The following is a 16,533-nucleotide window of genomic DNA, read 5'->3' as shown; positions in this document are numbered from 1 at the left end:
GGTCGCCGCCGGAGCCGTGGTCGCGCTCACCCCGTGCCACTGCTCGCGCCGCGGCCACCCACGCCTCGCGTCCGTCCCACCCTGCTCCCAGCATGCGCGGCCGTGTGCATGCCGCTTGCTTCGCTGCAGCTTTGCTGCTCCCGCAGCCACTGTCTGCTGCTATGCATTCAGTTACTGTAGCAGTAGCTAGCTTTTGTATTTCTACAATGACTAGCCGTCTAAACTTCCACTAAACAGCGATAAAATAGGTCCTAACATGGGTAAAAATTATATGAATGGAAAGTAGACGTAACAAGCCTCATTTTGTTCCATTGGACCTACTTCAGATAATGCATGGATTAAATCCTACAAAAATCACAAAATGCTATCTTGTGTTAAAAGGAATAGAGTTACTCCCTAGCATTGTGTGTGTGCGCTGTGTGCGCGTGGGCTGTGCCACAGCCGTGTGTGGCCGGCCTAGTTTAATTAGGTCTAAACTAATTTAGTTTAGATTAGTTGGTTAATTAATTAGTCTAAGCCTATTACATGTGGACCCCGCATTTATTTAAGCTAGTTTTAGTTATTTGTTTAGGTATAGCTTATGACATGTGGGCCACCATCTCCCCTTTTGACCAGTCAAATTGACTTAGACAATTCGATTAAATAAATGCAGAAATTTCAGAAAATTGAATAAACTTTGAAAATCCATAGAAAATAATCCGCAACTCGGATCGAAATAATTTATATATGAAAGATGATCAGAAAAATTAGACGAATCCGACTATGCCACTCACTTACCTACCACACACCTCCAGCAAGATGAACATGGAACTTTTCCCTCCGTTTCATCTGACCGATAATTTCCTGGAGCTGGAAAATACCTCCGAATATTTTCCCGCTCCGACCGACATATGCAGTACCGCGTTAGGTCACACCTAGCACCACGTGTTGCCTTGTTATGCTTTGTGATGCTTTGATTGCTCTATTATTTATTGTGTTCCCCCTCCGTTACTTCTTTCCGGTAGACCTCGACTACATCGACGACGACCCCTCCTTGCCAGAGAAACCAGACAAGCCCCCCCCCTGATCACCAGATATCGCCTATTCTTCTCTATACTGCTTGCATTAGAGTAGTGTAGCATGTTACTGCTTTCCGTTAATCCTATCCTGATGCATAGCCTGTCCTTGCTACTACTGTTGTTACCTTTACCTGCAATCCTACATGCTTAGTATAGGATGCTAGTATGCCATCTGTTGCCCTACATTCTTGTCCGTCTGCGTTGCTATACTATCAGGCCGTGATCACTCGAGAGGTGATCACGGGTATATACTTATATACTTTACATGATACCTGTGGTGACTAAAATCGGGTCGGCTCGTAGGAGTACCCGCGAGTGGATCTTGTGGCGGAGCGACAGGGCAGGTTGAGACCACCTAGGAGAGAGGTGGGCCTGGCCCTGGTCGGTGTCCGCGGTTACATCAATTAACACGCTTAACGAGATCTTGGTATTTGATCTGAGTCTGGCCATTTGGTCTATACGCACTAACCAACTACGCAGGAACAGTTATGGGCACTCGACGTCGTGGTATCAGCCGAAGCCTTCGTGACGTCAGCGACTGAGCGGCGTGCGCCGGTTTGGACTGGAATGCCTGCTAGGCTAGGTCTCCTTCCGGCCGCCCACGCAACGTGCAGGTGTGCAATGGGCGATGGGCCCAGACCCCTGCGCGCTTAGGATTAGACCGGCGTGCTGACCTCTCTGTTGTGCCTAGGTAGGGCTGCGACGTGTTGATCTTCCGAGGCCGGGCATGACCCAGGAAAGTGTGTCCGGCCAAATGGGATCAAGCGTGTTGGGTTATGTGGTGCACCCCTGCAGGGAAGTTTATCTATTCGAATAGCCGTGTCCCTCAGTAAAAGGACGACCCGGAGTTGTACCTTGACCTTATGACAACTAGAACCGGATACTTAATAAAACACACCCTTCCAAGTGCCAGATACAACCCGGTGATCACTCTCTAACAGGGCGCCGAGGAGGGGATCGCCGGGTAGGATTATGCTATGCGATGCTACTTGGTGAACTTACCATCTATTCTCTCCTACATGCTGCAAGATGGAGGTGTCCAGAAGCGTAGTCTTCGACAGGATTAGCTATCCCCCTCTTATTCTGGCATTCTGCAGTTTAGTCCACCGATATGGCCCTTTACACATATACCCATGCATATGTAGTGTAGCTCCTTGCTTGCGAGTACTTTGGATGAGTACTCACGGTTGCTTTTCTCCCTCTTCCCCCCCTTTCCTTTCTACCTGGTTGTCGCAACCAGATGCTGGAGCCCAGGAGCCAGACGCCACCGTCGACGATGACTCCTACTACACCGGAGGTGCCTACTACTACGTGGAGACCGCCGACGACCAGGAGTAGTTTAGGAGGATCCCAGGCAGGAGGCCTGTGCCTCTTTCGATCTGTATCCCAGTTTGTGCTAGCCTTCTTAAGGCAAACTTGTTTAACTTATGTCTGTACTCAGATATTGTTGCTTCCGCTGACTCTTATGTTTTTGAGCTTATGTATTCGAGCCCTCGAGGCCCCTGGCTTGTAATATAAAGCTTGTATTATTTTCAATTTGTGTCTAGAGTTGTGTTGTGATATCTTCCCGTGAGTCCTTGATCTTGATCGTACACATTTGCGTGTATGATTAGTGTACGATTGAATCGAGGGCGTCACAACCCACCTGGGTGCGCCAGGACCCCCAGGCGCGCCCTGGTGGGTTGTGGTCCCCACGTGGACCCCCTCACTTATCTCTTTAGTCCACATCATCACTTACCTCCAGAAAAAAATCCCCATTGCTCTCTCTCCCGTGTTCTTGAGCTCAACCCGCGGATTTCGATCTCTTTGGTCGAAGCTCCGTTTCCCAAACTGTTTCGGGGGATTATTGCTTGGTATGTGACTCCACCATTTGTCCAATTAGTTTTTGTTTTAGTGGTTTATACTTTGAGTAATTAGCTGCTCTTGGTGCTGCTGTAGATGTGCTTGCATGTTGAATTCTTAGTGTTCTAAGTAGTTTGAATGCTTGCTATGGCTTCTATGCATCCCTATGAGTAGTTCTATCAATCTTGTAAAGTTTTGTTGACAAATTTTTGTCACCCCAAAAATTTTATTTTCAGAAAATTGTACGCGGATATGAATATCTTCAGAAAGTTTGGTTCTAAGAAGAACTCCAAGAGTGTCATTGGGGAGTCCCCTGACAACGATCTCCACCCTCGGAGGTTGGCGGAAGCCGTGCGAATGGACGCACACCCCGTTCCTGGAAGAGGCTGGAATTTTTGAGGAGTTTATGCAATATATTGCCAATGCCGGCCTCACCGACTTCATCGCAGATGAGTGTGACCAGCACCAAATCCTCACAAATATCTTTGTTCAGAGCTTTACTTTCTTGCCTAGAAATAATCCTCCTGAAGTGAGCTTTGATTTATATGCTGAAAACCATCAGATACCACTTACTGAATTTTGTGACATATGCATGATCCCGTCTGATGGGAGCTTGGCTGAGCCTAGGCCGGCTGTGTTTGAGGATTTTTATCGCACTCTAACAGTGGGGGATGAGAGAGGAGCGTCAGCCACTACTACCGTCGGCTTACATTTTCCCGCTGTTCGTTACTTTGCACTTTTTATTACTAAATGCTTGCTTGCTAGGGAGAAGGTGGGTGCACTTAGTTCACCAGACCTTGCTGTTTTACGCCGTGTAGTAGAGGGCGACAACATGCATAGCTTGGGAGCTATTGTGGCTCGTCGCCTGCATCTTAATAAATCCCAGGGTAAAATACATGGTGGGATTTTGCCACTCGTTTGGCAACTCATTTCGAGGTTGCGATACCCCCTCATGATTATCCTCTGCTAAGGTTTACCTAGACCGAGCAGCCATGGATCACCATCACTTTCTTGCACATGATCGTCCTGACTTTGCCATTCCTTACAACCTTGTCTATAGTGTTAAAACTCATGATGTTATTCCATTGCCTGCGCCTGCTTTGTTTGATTCTGCTGCCAGGGGCGGATACCGGATTATGCCTGCAAACATCATCGCCTACTGGAACGCTCACGCTACTGCAGAGGCTGCGGAGGAGCCTCAGCAGTGGGATGAGTGGATGCCCGCTCCTCAGCACCCCTACTACCCTCCAGGCTACTGATCGACTACCAAGTTAGGCCAAAAGCCTAAGCTTGGGAGAGTACGTGTTCTCACCGACATTACATTCATGTTCACATATCATTCTACTTGTCGGTGTTCACACTTTTCCATTGTATCATCCATGCTTAGATTTATTTTCTTGCTTTCTTCTTGTGTGTTTGAAAAACCTTAGAAAAACCAAAAAAATAGTTGTAGTTAATTTACTTTCTATGCATGCTTAGTAGTAATATTAAAAAGAAAACCCAAAAAGATTTCCTTGTTCTTCTTTTGCTTGTTGGGAGCTTTCCCGTGTAAATAGTTTTTCTTGTTTTTGCTTTTCTCTTTTGTTTGCTTCATTCAAGAAAACCAAAAACTCCAAAAATATTTCAGTGTGTTTCTCTGAATTTCTTTTCCTTTTATTCGAGTTGTACCGAAGAGAAGACCACGATGAAAATGTTGAGTGGCTCTCATATGAATAAATGTTGAACTAATAAAGAGCACATTTTACCTTGTCTTCTGCTGTTGAATAAAATGTCTTGCAGATTCCAGCTTAGTCCATGACACTCTTGCACTATTATTATTTTCATATCATTCGGTCATGCAAGTGAAAGACAATAATGACGACATTCGATGAACTGGCCGTGGCAGAGAGAAACTGGTATGAACTCGACTTGTTCTGTTTGTGTAAATATGTTTAACCTAATATCCATGATTCAACCCATTATGATTAAACATGTTTGCAATGACAATTAGAGATTTTAGTTTCTCATGCCATGCATAAGTAGCTGGGAGTGGATAATGATTTATCTTGGATTTCAACATTGCGTTAAAATGATTGTGATGTAGTATGATGATACGGTATCCTCCTCTGAATGTTCGAGTGGCTTGACTTGGTACATGTTCATGCATGTAGTTGAATCAAAACCAACATCGCCTCTATGATATTTATGTTCATGGTGTTCATATCCTACTCATGCTAGTGTCCAATGTTACTTATGCATAATGCATGGTTATGATCGTTGTTGCTCTCTAGCTGGCCGCTTCTCAATCTTAATTGCTAGCCTTCGCCTGTACTAAGTGGGAATTCTGCTTGTACATCAAAAATCTTGAACCCAAAGTTATTCCAGATGAGTCCACCATACCTACCTATATACGGTATTATCCTGCCGTCCTAAGTAAATTTGCATGTGCCACCTCTAAAAACTTCTAAAAAATTATCCTTTTTGTGTGCCTGGATCGTTCATGGAACGACAGGAGGTGGTCGATATCTTCCGTGCTAAGCAGGTTATTCTTAGGTCGAGTGTTTATTCACTCGCCATCGCACGAGAAAATGGGCGGTAATAGGGATTCCCAGTCCCGAACCCCAAAATGCAAATAATTAAACAAAACTCCCCCGGGACTAATGTTGGTATGGACGGTACCCGTTGTTTCGGACAAGCTGTTGAGTGTGATTGATGGTGGAGGGGGAGTAAACCTTTACTTTTATCACTTGGGAACCGCCACTAGCGTGCTTAGCATGGAAAATGTTGATAACTGATGTTCGTGAAGTGAATAAGAAGGGTGCATGTCTCAAAATATCATTTACCTCTGTTTTTAAAATTGAGCTCTGGCACCTCTGCAAATCACTGCTTCCCTCTGCGAAGGGACTATCTATTTACTTTTATGTTGTGTCATCACCTTCTAAAAACAAGCGCCAGAAACTGAGTAGAGCACAACTGTCATGATTTATGCATTGTGTATACCTAATGTTGGATGCATCATGACTGGATCTTTTCTACCATGAATTACAATGTTTAGTCACTGCTTGAACTTTGGAGGTGCTCTGCATTTATGTTTTGCGGTCTCAGAAAGGGCTAGCGAGATACCACTATTGTCATATTATATCATGGTTGTTTTGACAACGTGTTGCCGTTTGAGATATCTTATTATTGCTCGCTAGCTGATTATGTCATTGATATGAATCATTATTATATTTAAGAGTTATTGTTGACATGGTTAGTTATAATGTTGGCTGAAAACATGGGTGATGTTTAAGCTTATTTATGCAAATAAGAGCAAAAGAGTTCGTAAAAGTTTTTCTTTCTCACTTTCAGTTTATCAACTGAATTGCTTGATGACAAGCAAATGTTTAAGCTTGGGGGAGTTGATACGTCTCCAATGTATCTACTTTTTGTCATGCTTTTCCTCTTGTTTTGGACTCTAATTTTCATGATTTGAATGAACCTAACCCCGGACTGACGCTGTTTTTAACAGAACTACCATGGTGTTGTTTTTGTGCAGAAATAAAAGTTTTCGGAATGAAACGAAACTTTGCGAGGATTTTTTATATAATAAAAGAGAATTTCTGGAGCCAAGATCCACCGGAGAGGGGCCCTTGGGTGCGCACAACCCACCAGGGCGCGCCCCCCTCTCCTGGCGCGCCCAGGTGGGTTGTACCCACCTGGTGGCCCCGCAGACCTCAACCCTGACACTATAAATTCCTATTTTCGGAGAAAAAAATCAAGGAGAAAGAATTATCGCGATCCACGAGACGGAGCCGCCGCCAAGCCCTATTCTTCCTCGGGAGGGCAGATCTGGAGTCCGTTCGGGGCTCCGGAAAAGGTGATCTTCGTTCTTCGTCATCACCAACCCTTCTCCATCGCCTATTCCATGATGCTCCCCACCAGGAGTGAGTAATTTCTTCGTAGGCTCGCTGGTCGGTGAGGAGTTGGATGAGATTCATCATGTAATCGAGTTAGTTTTGTTAGGGCTTGATCCCTAGTATCCACTATGTTCATAGATTGATGTTGCTATGAATTTGCTATGCTTAATGCTTGTCACTTTGGGCCCGGGTGCCATTATTTCAGATCTGAACCGTTTATGAATTCATCAATATATCCATATTTTAGATCCGATCTTGCAAGTTATAGTCACCTATACGTTTTATGATCCGACAACCCCGGAGTGACAACAACCGGGCCCATTCTCGGTGATGACCGTAGTTTGAGGAGTTCATGTATTCACTATGTGTTAATGCTTTGTTCTTGTTCTCTATTAAAAGGAGGGCTTAATATCCCTTAGCTTTCAATATGGACCCCGCTGCCACGGGAGGGTAGGACAAAAGATGTCATGCTAGTTTTTTTAATAAAGCACGTATGACTATTTATGAAATACATGCCTACATTATATCGATGAACTGGAGCTAGTGCCGTATCGCCCTAGGTTATAACTGTCACATGATGAATATCATCCAACAAGTCACCGATCCAATGACTACGAATTTATCTTATATTTTTCTGTTGCATTACTACTTCTATCATCACTGTTACACTTGCTACAAAATTACTGCTATCACTGTTACTGTTACTATTGTTGCTGTCACCACTATCAAAACTATCATATTACTTTGCTACTGATTACTTGCTGCAGATAATTAATCTCAAGGTGTGGTTGAATTGACAACTCAGCTGCTAATACCTTTAAATATTCGTTGGCTCCCCTTGTGTCGAATCTAAAAATTGGGTTAAATACTTTACCCTCGAAAACTATTGCGACTCCCTATACTTGTGGGTTATCACCCACCGGTTTCGTCGACGCGTCTCTTCCTGGGCATGTGTGTTTGATGTCCCGGTCTCTCTACGGGCTCAAGCAAGCACCCCGCGCCTGGTACCAGCGTATCGTCGGGTTCCTTCAGACACTGGGCTTCAGCGTTACTCGCTTGGATGCCTCGTTGTTTGTCTATCACCGCGGCGACACGACTGCATATTTGCTCCTCTACGTCGACGACATCATCCTGACGGCCTCCTCCGCAGCTCTTCTTCGGCAGATTATTCTCCGGCTGCGTGATGAGTTTGCCATCAAGGACCTGGGCGCTCTACATTATTTTCTTGGCATTGAGGTTGTTTGGCGACCCGACAGCTTCTTCCTTCATCAGCAGAAGTATGCGCACGAGCTACTTGAGCGTGCCGGCATGCTTAACTGTCACCCTGTCGCTACTCCTGTTGACACGAAGGCCAAGGTTTCTGCTCTCGAGGGCTCTCCCGCGTCGGATGCTCCGTTCTATCAGTCCATTGTTGGTGCTCTTCAGTACCTGACTCTCACCCTGCCGGATCTACAGTATGCTGTTCAGCAGGTGTGTCTCCACATGCACGCCCCTCGTGACTCCCATTGGACCCTCGTGAAGCGGATTCTCCGCATCCGCGGCACGATGGCTCTTGGGCTCACTCTCACAATGTCCACTTCTCTGGAGATGGTGGCCTACTCCGACGTGGATTGGGCTGGCTGCCCTGACACCCGTCGCTCCACCTCTGGCTACTGCGTCTACCTCGGTCCTTCACTCGTCTCGTGGTCGTCCAAGCGACAACCCACCGTTTCGTGCTCTAGCGCGGAGGCTGGTACCGAGCAGTGGCTAACGCCGTCGCCAAGTGCACCTGGCTACGACAACTACTTCAGGAGTTGCATCATGATGTGTCCCAGGCTACGGTTGTCTACTGTGACAACGTCTCTGCGGTGTATCTTTCCGCCAACCCCGTTCATCATCGCCGGACTAAGCACATTGAGCTGGACATTCACTTTGTACGTGAGCAGATGGCCCTTGGACGAATTCGGCTTCTCCATGTTCCGACCGCACAACAGTTCGTCGATGTGATGACTAAGGGACTGCCGACTTCCACCTTTGTGGAGTCTCGTTCCAGTCTCTGCGTCTCCGGCGCCGCTTCGAGTGCGGGAGAGTATTGAATATATTGTGTCTCGAGCCCACCTCCTAATTCATCTGTATAATTAAGGTTACGGTCTCCCTCTGTACATCATATATATACATGACTGATGCACCGATCAATGCAATTGTGTTGCACGGCCCAAATCTCATCTTCTACGGAACACTCGAACAAATGAAACTTCATTTGAACACTCCAATCTCATGCTTGAAAATACAAGTTTCAAGAACAAAAATAACCAGATGCTAGCTAGTACGTAGTAAGTGTTTTTAACCACCGGCCTAGTGCTAGGAAGGCATCGCCCGCCGGCCGCCGGCGTACGGCGAACCCATGGCTGCGACCCTTGTCTTCCGCTTCTGCAGAAACCGCTGCAACGACCGCTTCATCGACAGCCCCGCGGCGGCCGCTTGGCTGGTGACCGGCGCAGCAGCCCCTGCTCCCTGACGAAGCGAACGTGAAGCCAGCAATGGAGCCCAACGTTGCGGCGCCGGCTGGCTTGGATTCTCATGAGCTCCGTACTGTGCCACTGCAGTGCCGCCGCCGCCGCCGCCGCTGTCCTGCTGCTCGGTCAGAATTTGTTGGCTCGCCATGGTTATGATTTCCCTTGCCTGCGATTAACCAATCAACAAATGAACTTTGTCACACCCACGTCTGCGCACACATTTCAAACAAAAATATGACTAGAAAATTTCAAACGAAATATTTGTGCATAATCATTTTGAGTTTTGGTGCAATCGAGCACGTGTTTAATTCTGGTTGTCTATTTTGTATGGAGGCTCGTCCCTTTTCTGACTAATTGCTTAATTAAGTCAGACTAAGAGATGCTGTCAAAAAAACAAGTCTGACTAAGAGATGATCGCGTCTGGGGAGGAGTTGAACGTGCTTGTCAATTGCACATCTACTACTCCACCAAGACTAAATGTGGCTGCGTCTTAGTTTTGCCTGTCTCCTGGATGCGGTACAGCACGTCTCGAAATAAGCACAAGAATTTTGACCCAGACTTAAGTCATTAAATATTACTACTATTCTGAAATTTCAACCGTACCGGATTTTTGTCAAACTCATCGACGTGCTGAAATAAACACGTGCATAATGCATGTAATGTTAGTACCATGTTTTTTTCCTCACAAAGGACTTTGATCTATTATACTCCCTCCGTCCCATAATATAAAACGTTTTTGCAAGCTAACATAGCTTGGAAAAACGTCTTATATTGTGAGACAGAGGGAGTAATAATTAATCAGAAATGATGTGGTGGTAGCCACCCAGCCCGCCCAAGTTTGATCTCTGGAATTGATTTGGGTGTCTCACCTGGGTTATTTTCATCTTCTAGGTTCTCACACGTCTACAGGCTCCCAAGACGTGTCATGCGTGCATAGCAGTATAGATTGTGAGAATCACAACCCAAAGACCGGCTTAAAAGAAGAAGCGCTCCCTTGTTAATTTGCTATTGGTTCTATTTAGGCTGCACGGTGTCTCAGTTGACTCCGGTTGTATTTCTTGGCATCGTTTACATTAAACTGCAAAAACAACTCGTGGTGGAGGATCCATTCGATCCATCATACTCCTACATTGTTTTGCCTTTTAATCACTTGCAAGATTGAGCTAAGCACATGCATGATCGTCAGTGATGACCAACCTAGTCTAGACGAGCATGATTAACTACTTAGGGTTGAACTGCGTAAACATACAAAATACATGGAGGGATGGAGCAAATTAAAATGGTGCTAAGGATCGGGGCAGTTAGCTTACCTGGAGCTCGGTGACGTCGACGGCGACCACCCGGCCATTGTAGAATATGGTCATGCTCCTCCTCGCCGTGCTGCTGCTCCCGGTCCGAAGCCGTAGGCTCAGTTCGACCTCCGCTCCCCCGTCGTCGACGCTTCCCCCATCTCGCCACCACTCCGGCGCGCTCCTACTCGCCGCCGCCATTAATGTGTATATTCAAGTAGTACCAGGTCTATCGATCTTTCCTCCTCAACTAGCCGGCCCGGTACTTGGAAGAAGGAAGGATATGCGTGAGAGTTAGACGAGACCAGATATCGGCCTGGGGTTTGGCCCGTCAATATATACATACACACACACCTCTCAATCTCTCTTTGCCCCGCTTGTTTATGAAACGTTGTGTGCGCACGACGGCAAACGGGGCGGTTCGGTCTCTTCTTTTCTTTTGCCCCGCAGCGCACGTGAAGAATGCGTGCGAGGGAGGGGAGAAGCGGCGCCGGCTGTCCTGTGTACTACTCCTGTACTCTGTTTCTTTACTTTTCTTTCACGGGAACCTTCTCCGCTTGGTTTTCTTGCCATCCTTTTCCCTTTCCGTTCGTTCATTTTGCCTTAGCTAGCTGGCTTAATTTGTGTGCGCATGATTTGTGCAAACCACGCACTACTACTAATGAAAACGAGATCGATCATTGCTTTGACATGTTTGTTCCGGTTCTTTTCCACCTCTTGTCGGCACGTGCTCTTTTCCCTTTGCGTCCAGGAGTTCAGTGGGCCCACGTGCCACCAGATTTACACTCTTCTATTCAGCCGTTTGACTATTTTTCCTTCAGGGATTCAATTAACTAAATCTATAATACCTAAATAGTTCATCCCTACTAAAAGCATCTTCAGCCGCGCCCCCCTCCCAGGCGTTTTTTTAACGCCTGCGGGAGAAAATCGGCCCAGTCGCGTCCCATGAGTCCGTTTTTCGTCGGGTTGAGCCAAAATAACAGCCGGCGCACCCGAGCCGAATCCGGCGCGCTGAGGCGCCTGGGGGTGCCGGCACAAGCGAAAAGGGGCGTGGGGCCGCTCCGTCGGCGAGTTGAGAGCCTTTTCCCGCCGTTTCTTCCCGCTTTCCCCCCGGCTTCCCTCTCATTCTCTCCATTCCTCCCGCCAATCTCCCTCCTCCTCCCCTCCCAGCCGGCCGCCATGCCGCCGAAGAAGTACGTGCTCCACCGCCGCCGCGAAGGCTGCGACCGCCGCCGTCGCCCAGCCGAAGCAGAGGAAGCCGAGGCGCGGTGGTCGGCGTTAATGACGAGCAGCGCCGTCAAGCTCGACCTACTCCGGACCAACGTCGCCGCGAAGAAGAGGAACACCGACCCGGCTTTTCCTGCTAGGCGGGACGGACATGCTCCAGAGCAACGACGAGCAGGTCAAGGCGTGGTACTTGGCGGAGCGCGGCCTCATCCTAAACCAGCTGCCGTCGACGGCGCCGCCAACTCCCACGCCCACGCCAATGACGCCGCCAAGCCCGAGCGATGATGCCTCCACGACGCCCAGTAGCACAGAAGCCGCGCCGACGCCGCCCAACACAGAAGAAGCTCCGACACCGCCAAGCCCGCGCACGCCGACTCCGCCGACGCCGCCGTGTGATGCGTTGCACACGCGTCCTTTCTTTTTTGTATGCCGAACTTTTCATTCGATCGCCGAACTGTGACGAGGTGATGATCGCCGAACTGGGCTGCTGAGATCGCCGGACTTGTGGCTTTTTTTGTGAGCAGGAATGACCAAGTTTGAATTTGTCGCGGCTTAGGGGGCAGCGCCTGGGGGCGTGGCTGGGAGCTAGGTCGCCCCCAGGGGCCAATCTAGCGCCGGTTCGTCCCCAGACCGCTCTTTTTCAACACCCTGGGGTCGGACGGCTGGAGATGCTCTAACCTATTTCTCTTAACATGCAGGCTATCCACATCAGCTATACTGCCCCGTCAGCGTTTTGGTAGAGACTTACAAGCGGGACCAACCACTATACAAAACAAACACGTCGGCTTCAGTTACTACTTGTAGGACCAACCAGAGAAGTTGCGGACGGACGTAATCCAGCCCAGCCCATCGCCCCAGCTTTCCTCCCTCCCAACGTAATCCAGCCAAGCCCATCCTCCCGCTTTCCTTTGTTTTTTTGTCGACGAATACGCCACCGCTTTCCTCCCTCCCAGCTTTCCCCTCTGTCCACTCCGGCGTGCCGCCCAGCAGGATCCCGTCCAAGGTCCAACAGGCAAGACCGGCGGGCCGGCTCCCCCCTACGCACGCCACACCCTGCGTCGCCGCCCCGCCTAGGATCCGTTGGTCGCCCCCCTCGCCGATCCCTCCCTGTCTGCCGCGCCTCACTCCCACGCCGGCATCCATCCTTCCTCCCGCCGCACAGCACTCAAGCCATGGCGGCCACCTCGTTCCCTCCTCGCCCCTTCACCCTCCTTCTCCATACTCGCGCTGCCTGCCACGACTACTTCCAAGGGATCAGCGCCCGGTGGTGTCGGGGTTGGGGATCGGTGTCGGCCTAGGAGGAGTTCGGCCACCTCGATCCAGAGGCCATGTCATCGGTGGCGCATCAGGTGGATAGGTTGCAATGTCGGCAGCGGCCTGAGTTGAGTACAGCTGAATCTGTCCAAGAAGGCCATATGGAGGCTTCCTTTCCAATTGCTCCCGACTACGGCGCGATATCCGTCGACTTGAAGGTACTGTACTCTGTTCTTAACAAAAGTATTTCCTTTCTCTACAATCCTATATATATTCTTATGAAAAAGGCCATAGCAAGCTTACACAGCCTACTGCTGCATCCTCTCTGCAGCCCATTGCTTCCACCGGCCCACTCGGTGTATCTTCCCCTGTCATGATGTATAGCAAACAACCAGTAGACTAACTGATGTTTACTCAAAAGAAAAAGTAGACTAACTGATGTCTGACGCTCCCTCTCCTAATAATGTTCCAGACGGCGCTCCACTTCCTCTCCCCACCATCTACACAAGAAACGGATCGATTGCCCTTTGAAGTTTGCTCGGCTCACCTCATTTCATTCCCATTGGTCTTCCATCTCAGTCCTAAATATGTTTTGGTCTTCTTTGCATTCCAAGATTCACCTTATTATTTTGGTCACTTTTTCCATTTGCCATCTTACTCTTCCTGTTTTTTCATCGTCTTTGATTTTGCATCAACATGTCATTATGTGGCTACAGTCTACGGGCAAGAGATTCAAATTGGTACGCATGAAGCTCAACATTTGGGGCATAATATGTGTAACCCTGTTGTATTTTTCGCCTCTCCTATTTTATTTGACTACTTGCTTGCAAAGGTTAGGATATATTTTTTATCATCATTCTCATTCCCGAGCCTTTGCTTTCAGAGAGAGCAGAAACCCAACAGTTCAAAATCTGGAACCCTTGGTTATAACAAACACCAGCTCCATACATTACAAGAAACTGGAGAAATACATACCAGTGTCCGAAGCCAAACGATGAACAGCGCCCCCTTGAGTAACATACAGGAGGATGAGCGGCAGGTGGACAAAATAGGCTCTGATGAAACAACGTGTCACATCATCAGTTAGAAAGTAATTCAGGTGTCCCAAAATTCTTTCACAAAACTCACGGTATTTCTACACTGTAAAACTATATGTGCAGCAGCTGCATATGATAACATCTTGCGCTACAATAGCTTGACAATTTAAATCCCCAATCATTCTCATATTTGTCTGTGCAATTGTTTGCCTTTGATGAATTGGAAGCAGATTTCGGTCAAAAATAAATCTGGGTAATCTTTATGATCCATCATCTACTCAGTATGTCTCCTAATCTTTGCTGCAATCAGTGATAGTAACAAGTTCATTCGTTCATGTAGAAGTCTCATGTTTTGCAATTTTGGAACAAAAGGAGTTCAATAAGTATTTCTTATGGATATTAGTTATCTACTTAGCACCATATGAATAATTTCCAGTGTCTCTTCTTGATAGGTATGATATATGCTATATTCATACTCTTCTTTTCCGTTGTAAAGGCTTAAAATATGGCACATATATTGTACTGCGGTCCTATATCCTTTACCTTGATGTTCCTGTGAGGGAGGTAAATACAGATCCCAAATTCATGGTTTCTCTTAATTCCCAATTTCTTGATCCCTTTCATTTACTGAGTCTGCAAATCATTTTGATTATTTATTTTGAACCAATATCCATCCTAGAGAGGGCAAGCGTGGCGCAGTGGTGAAGTCCTCCCACTTGTGCCAAGAGGTCCTGGGTTCGAACCAGCCTCTCTGCATTGCACTTTGCAGGGGCAAGACAGCTTCTACGCACTGGGTCTGCCCTTTATCCATCCTAGATTAGGATCAAACCCCCGGGAATACGCTGCGCGGCACAGATCCGCATGGTCGTCTGACGGGAGAAATTTCAGGAGCATCTGAGCCCGTCCGTCCTCAGAAAAGAATATTTGTGATCTATACTTCAGTTATTGCTACATGTGACATGTCCTCTCTGCAGATTCTTTTTTAATGTCTATCAATAAGTTTTTGTTGAAAATTGGAACAGTTGAGTGTTCTTGCTGAAGTAATAAGTGTATATAATGTTGTCATCTGACATTATTATTTACGAACGCTAAATTTATTGGCACACTACCAACTATCTTATACCTACAGTCTTATTCCTATTAATATATGCTTATTCTTCTTACATTCATGTACCATGGCCATCTCTATTTTGTTCTAGCTACCCTATAACCTATATCTCCTTCACAGTAGCATATACATGTGATGCTCAAACTGCCGGAAAAAAGATTGAAGCGTGCATACAGAGTTGCCAACCATGGCGTATTTTTTGCTATGTACAAGCTGTCTTTCAGGAAAGTATTTTTTTAATGGTTCTGATCATCTGTTGTAGATATACCTATATGCAAAGATCTGGAGCTATATCTATCCGTGCAACAAATTATGCATAGTAATTTGATTTGTAAATAAGGAATCTGGTTATCCATTCATTTTACTTAAATTTCGGCATCCTGTTTTTTTGCAAGTGTTTGTAGTAGATTCAACATCTCATCACTAGAAGAGAAGCTAATTTGCTTCTGGGCATGCTTCTATCTTCTTACAATATATCAAGTTTACATAAATTGTTTCTGTTATTTATATAAATGTATATTCAAAGTATGCCAGAATATCCTCATTGCCTCATGTCGTGTTGTAAGTGTGTTTGTGTGCCAAAGAAGTTGTGGTCCTCAAAGTTAATTATTGTCCATAACCATACATCTAATTACTGTTGGAATACTGTAATTACACTTTGCAGATCGAATATCTTATTATAGTTGTTTCATTGGTTTGTAAGCTTCCTGTAATTTCATTAAGTATGACAGGAACTTCTTATATATTTTACAACGTTGGTTTATGTGAGCTAAAAAACATCCCACCCCAGTGATAAAACTAATTTCCTTTCTATCCCTTCATTTGTCCTCCAGAATGCACATCATGAATTTTTTAAGTTTTACACAATAAAATCCCGCAGCAACGTGCGGGGCATTTATCTAGTTATTATAGCACATCACTTAGCTTAAAATCACAGCACCAAACTTTTTTTTTCAAAACATGAGGCAAAAGCTTTGCCAGTTTCATTAATTAAGAAGAAGGTTGCTGCCTAGTTAATTACGGAAAACAAACGAACCCCGATACAGAGCCCACCCAAACAATGCCACAAACCACACCCACTGTCAGCGACGGCTCGACGAACATCACATCACATCAGCACGCGAGCCAAATTCACACAAATCAACGGTAACCTGTTCCATCGAGTTAGTCATCATCCCACCACATTGCCGAAGAGAAGAAGCCGTGACTGCTACTAGAGTAGCAGACTCGGAATGCTCCCGCAGCTGTGAAGATGCATGCACTCCATAGGACATGTGCCCAACCCAATGCAACTCACGGCACTCCGACCACCAACATCAAGAGCATCACTGCTCACGCATCAGGA

General features: G+C 46.7%; 1 protein-coding gene and 1 long non-coding RNA gene across 3 annotated transcripts; one reads left to right on the top strand and one right to left on the bottom strand.

Moving 5' to 3' along the window:
• Positions 1–8,858: 8,858 nt before the first annotated feature.
• On the bottom strand, positions 8,859–10,927 carry LOC109770451 (protein TIFY 5-like). Its single transcript, XM_020329152.4, has 2 exons — positions 10,584–10,927; positions 8,859–9,439 (listed from the first exon to the last, which is right to left on the bottom strand). The coding sequence occupies exons 1-2, from the start codon at positions 10,761–10,763 to the stop codon at positions 9,119–9,121; spliced, it is 501 nt and encodes a 166-aa protein (XP_020184741.1). The 5' UTR covers positions 10,764–10,927; the 3' UTR covers positions 8,859–9,118.
• A 1,720-nt stretch (positions 10,928–12,647) lies between these two features.
• Positions 12,648–15,879, top strand: LOC120973336 (uncharacterized). Of its 2 annotated transcripts, none has more exons than XR_005768065.3 (2): positions 12,648–13,261; positions 13,516–15,879. It is a non-coding gene; the product is annotated as an uncharacterized lncRNA (long non-coding RNA). The 2 variants fall into 2 exon arrangements; XR_012202571.1 differs by having other exon boundaries at positions 13,375–15,879.
• The last annotated feature ends 654 nt before the right edge of the window (positions 15,880–16,533 follow it).

The sequence above is a fragment of the Aegilops tauschii genome, chromosome 2 (assembly GCF_002575655.3).
Source record: "Aegilops tauschii subsp. strangulata cultivar AL8/78 chromosome 2, Aet v6.0, whole genome shotgun sequence".
In the NCBI taxonomy this organism is placed as follows: Eukaryota; Viridiplantae; Streptophyta; class Magnoliopsida; order Poales; family Poaceae; genus Aegilops; species Aegilops tauschii.
The sequence above is the reverse complement of the archived record's forward strand: the minus strand, read 5'-3'. Positions and strand labels throughout refer to the sequence as shown.

Coding starts and splice junctions, on each gene's coding strand:
- LOC109770451 (XM_020329152.4), bottom strand. CDS start 10,763: ATGGCGGCGGCGAGTAGGAGCGCGCCGGAGTGGTGGCGAGATGGGGGA. Junction 9,440..10,583: donor TCGACGTCACCGAGCTCCAG/GTAAGCTAACTG, acceptor GGTTAATCGCAG/GCAAGGGAAATCATAACCAT.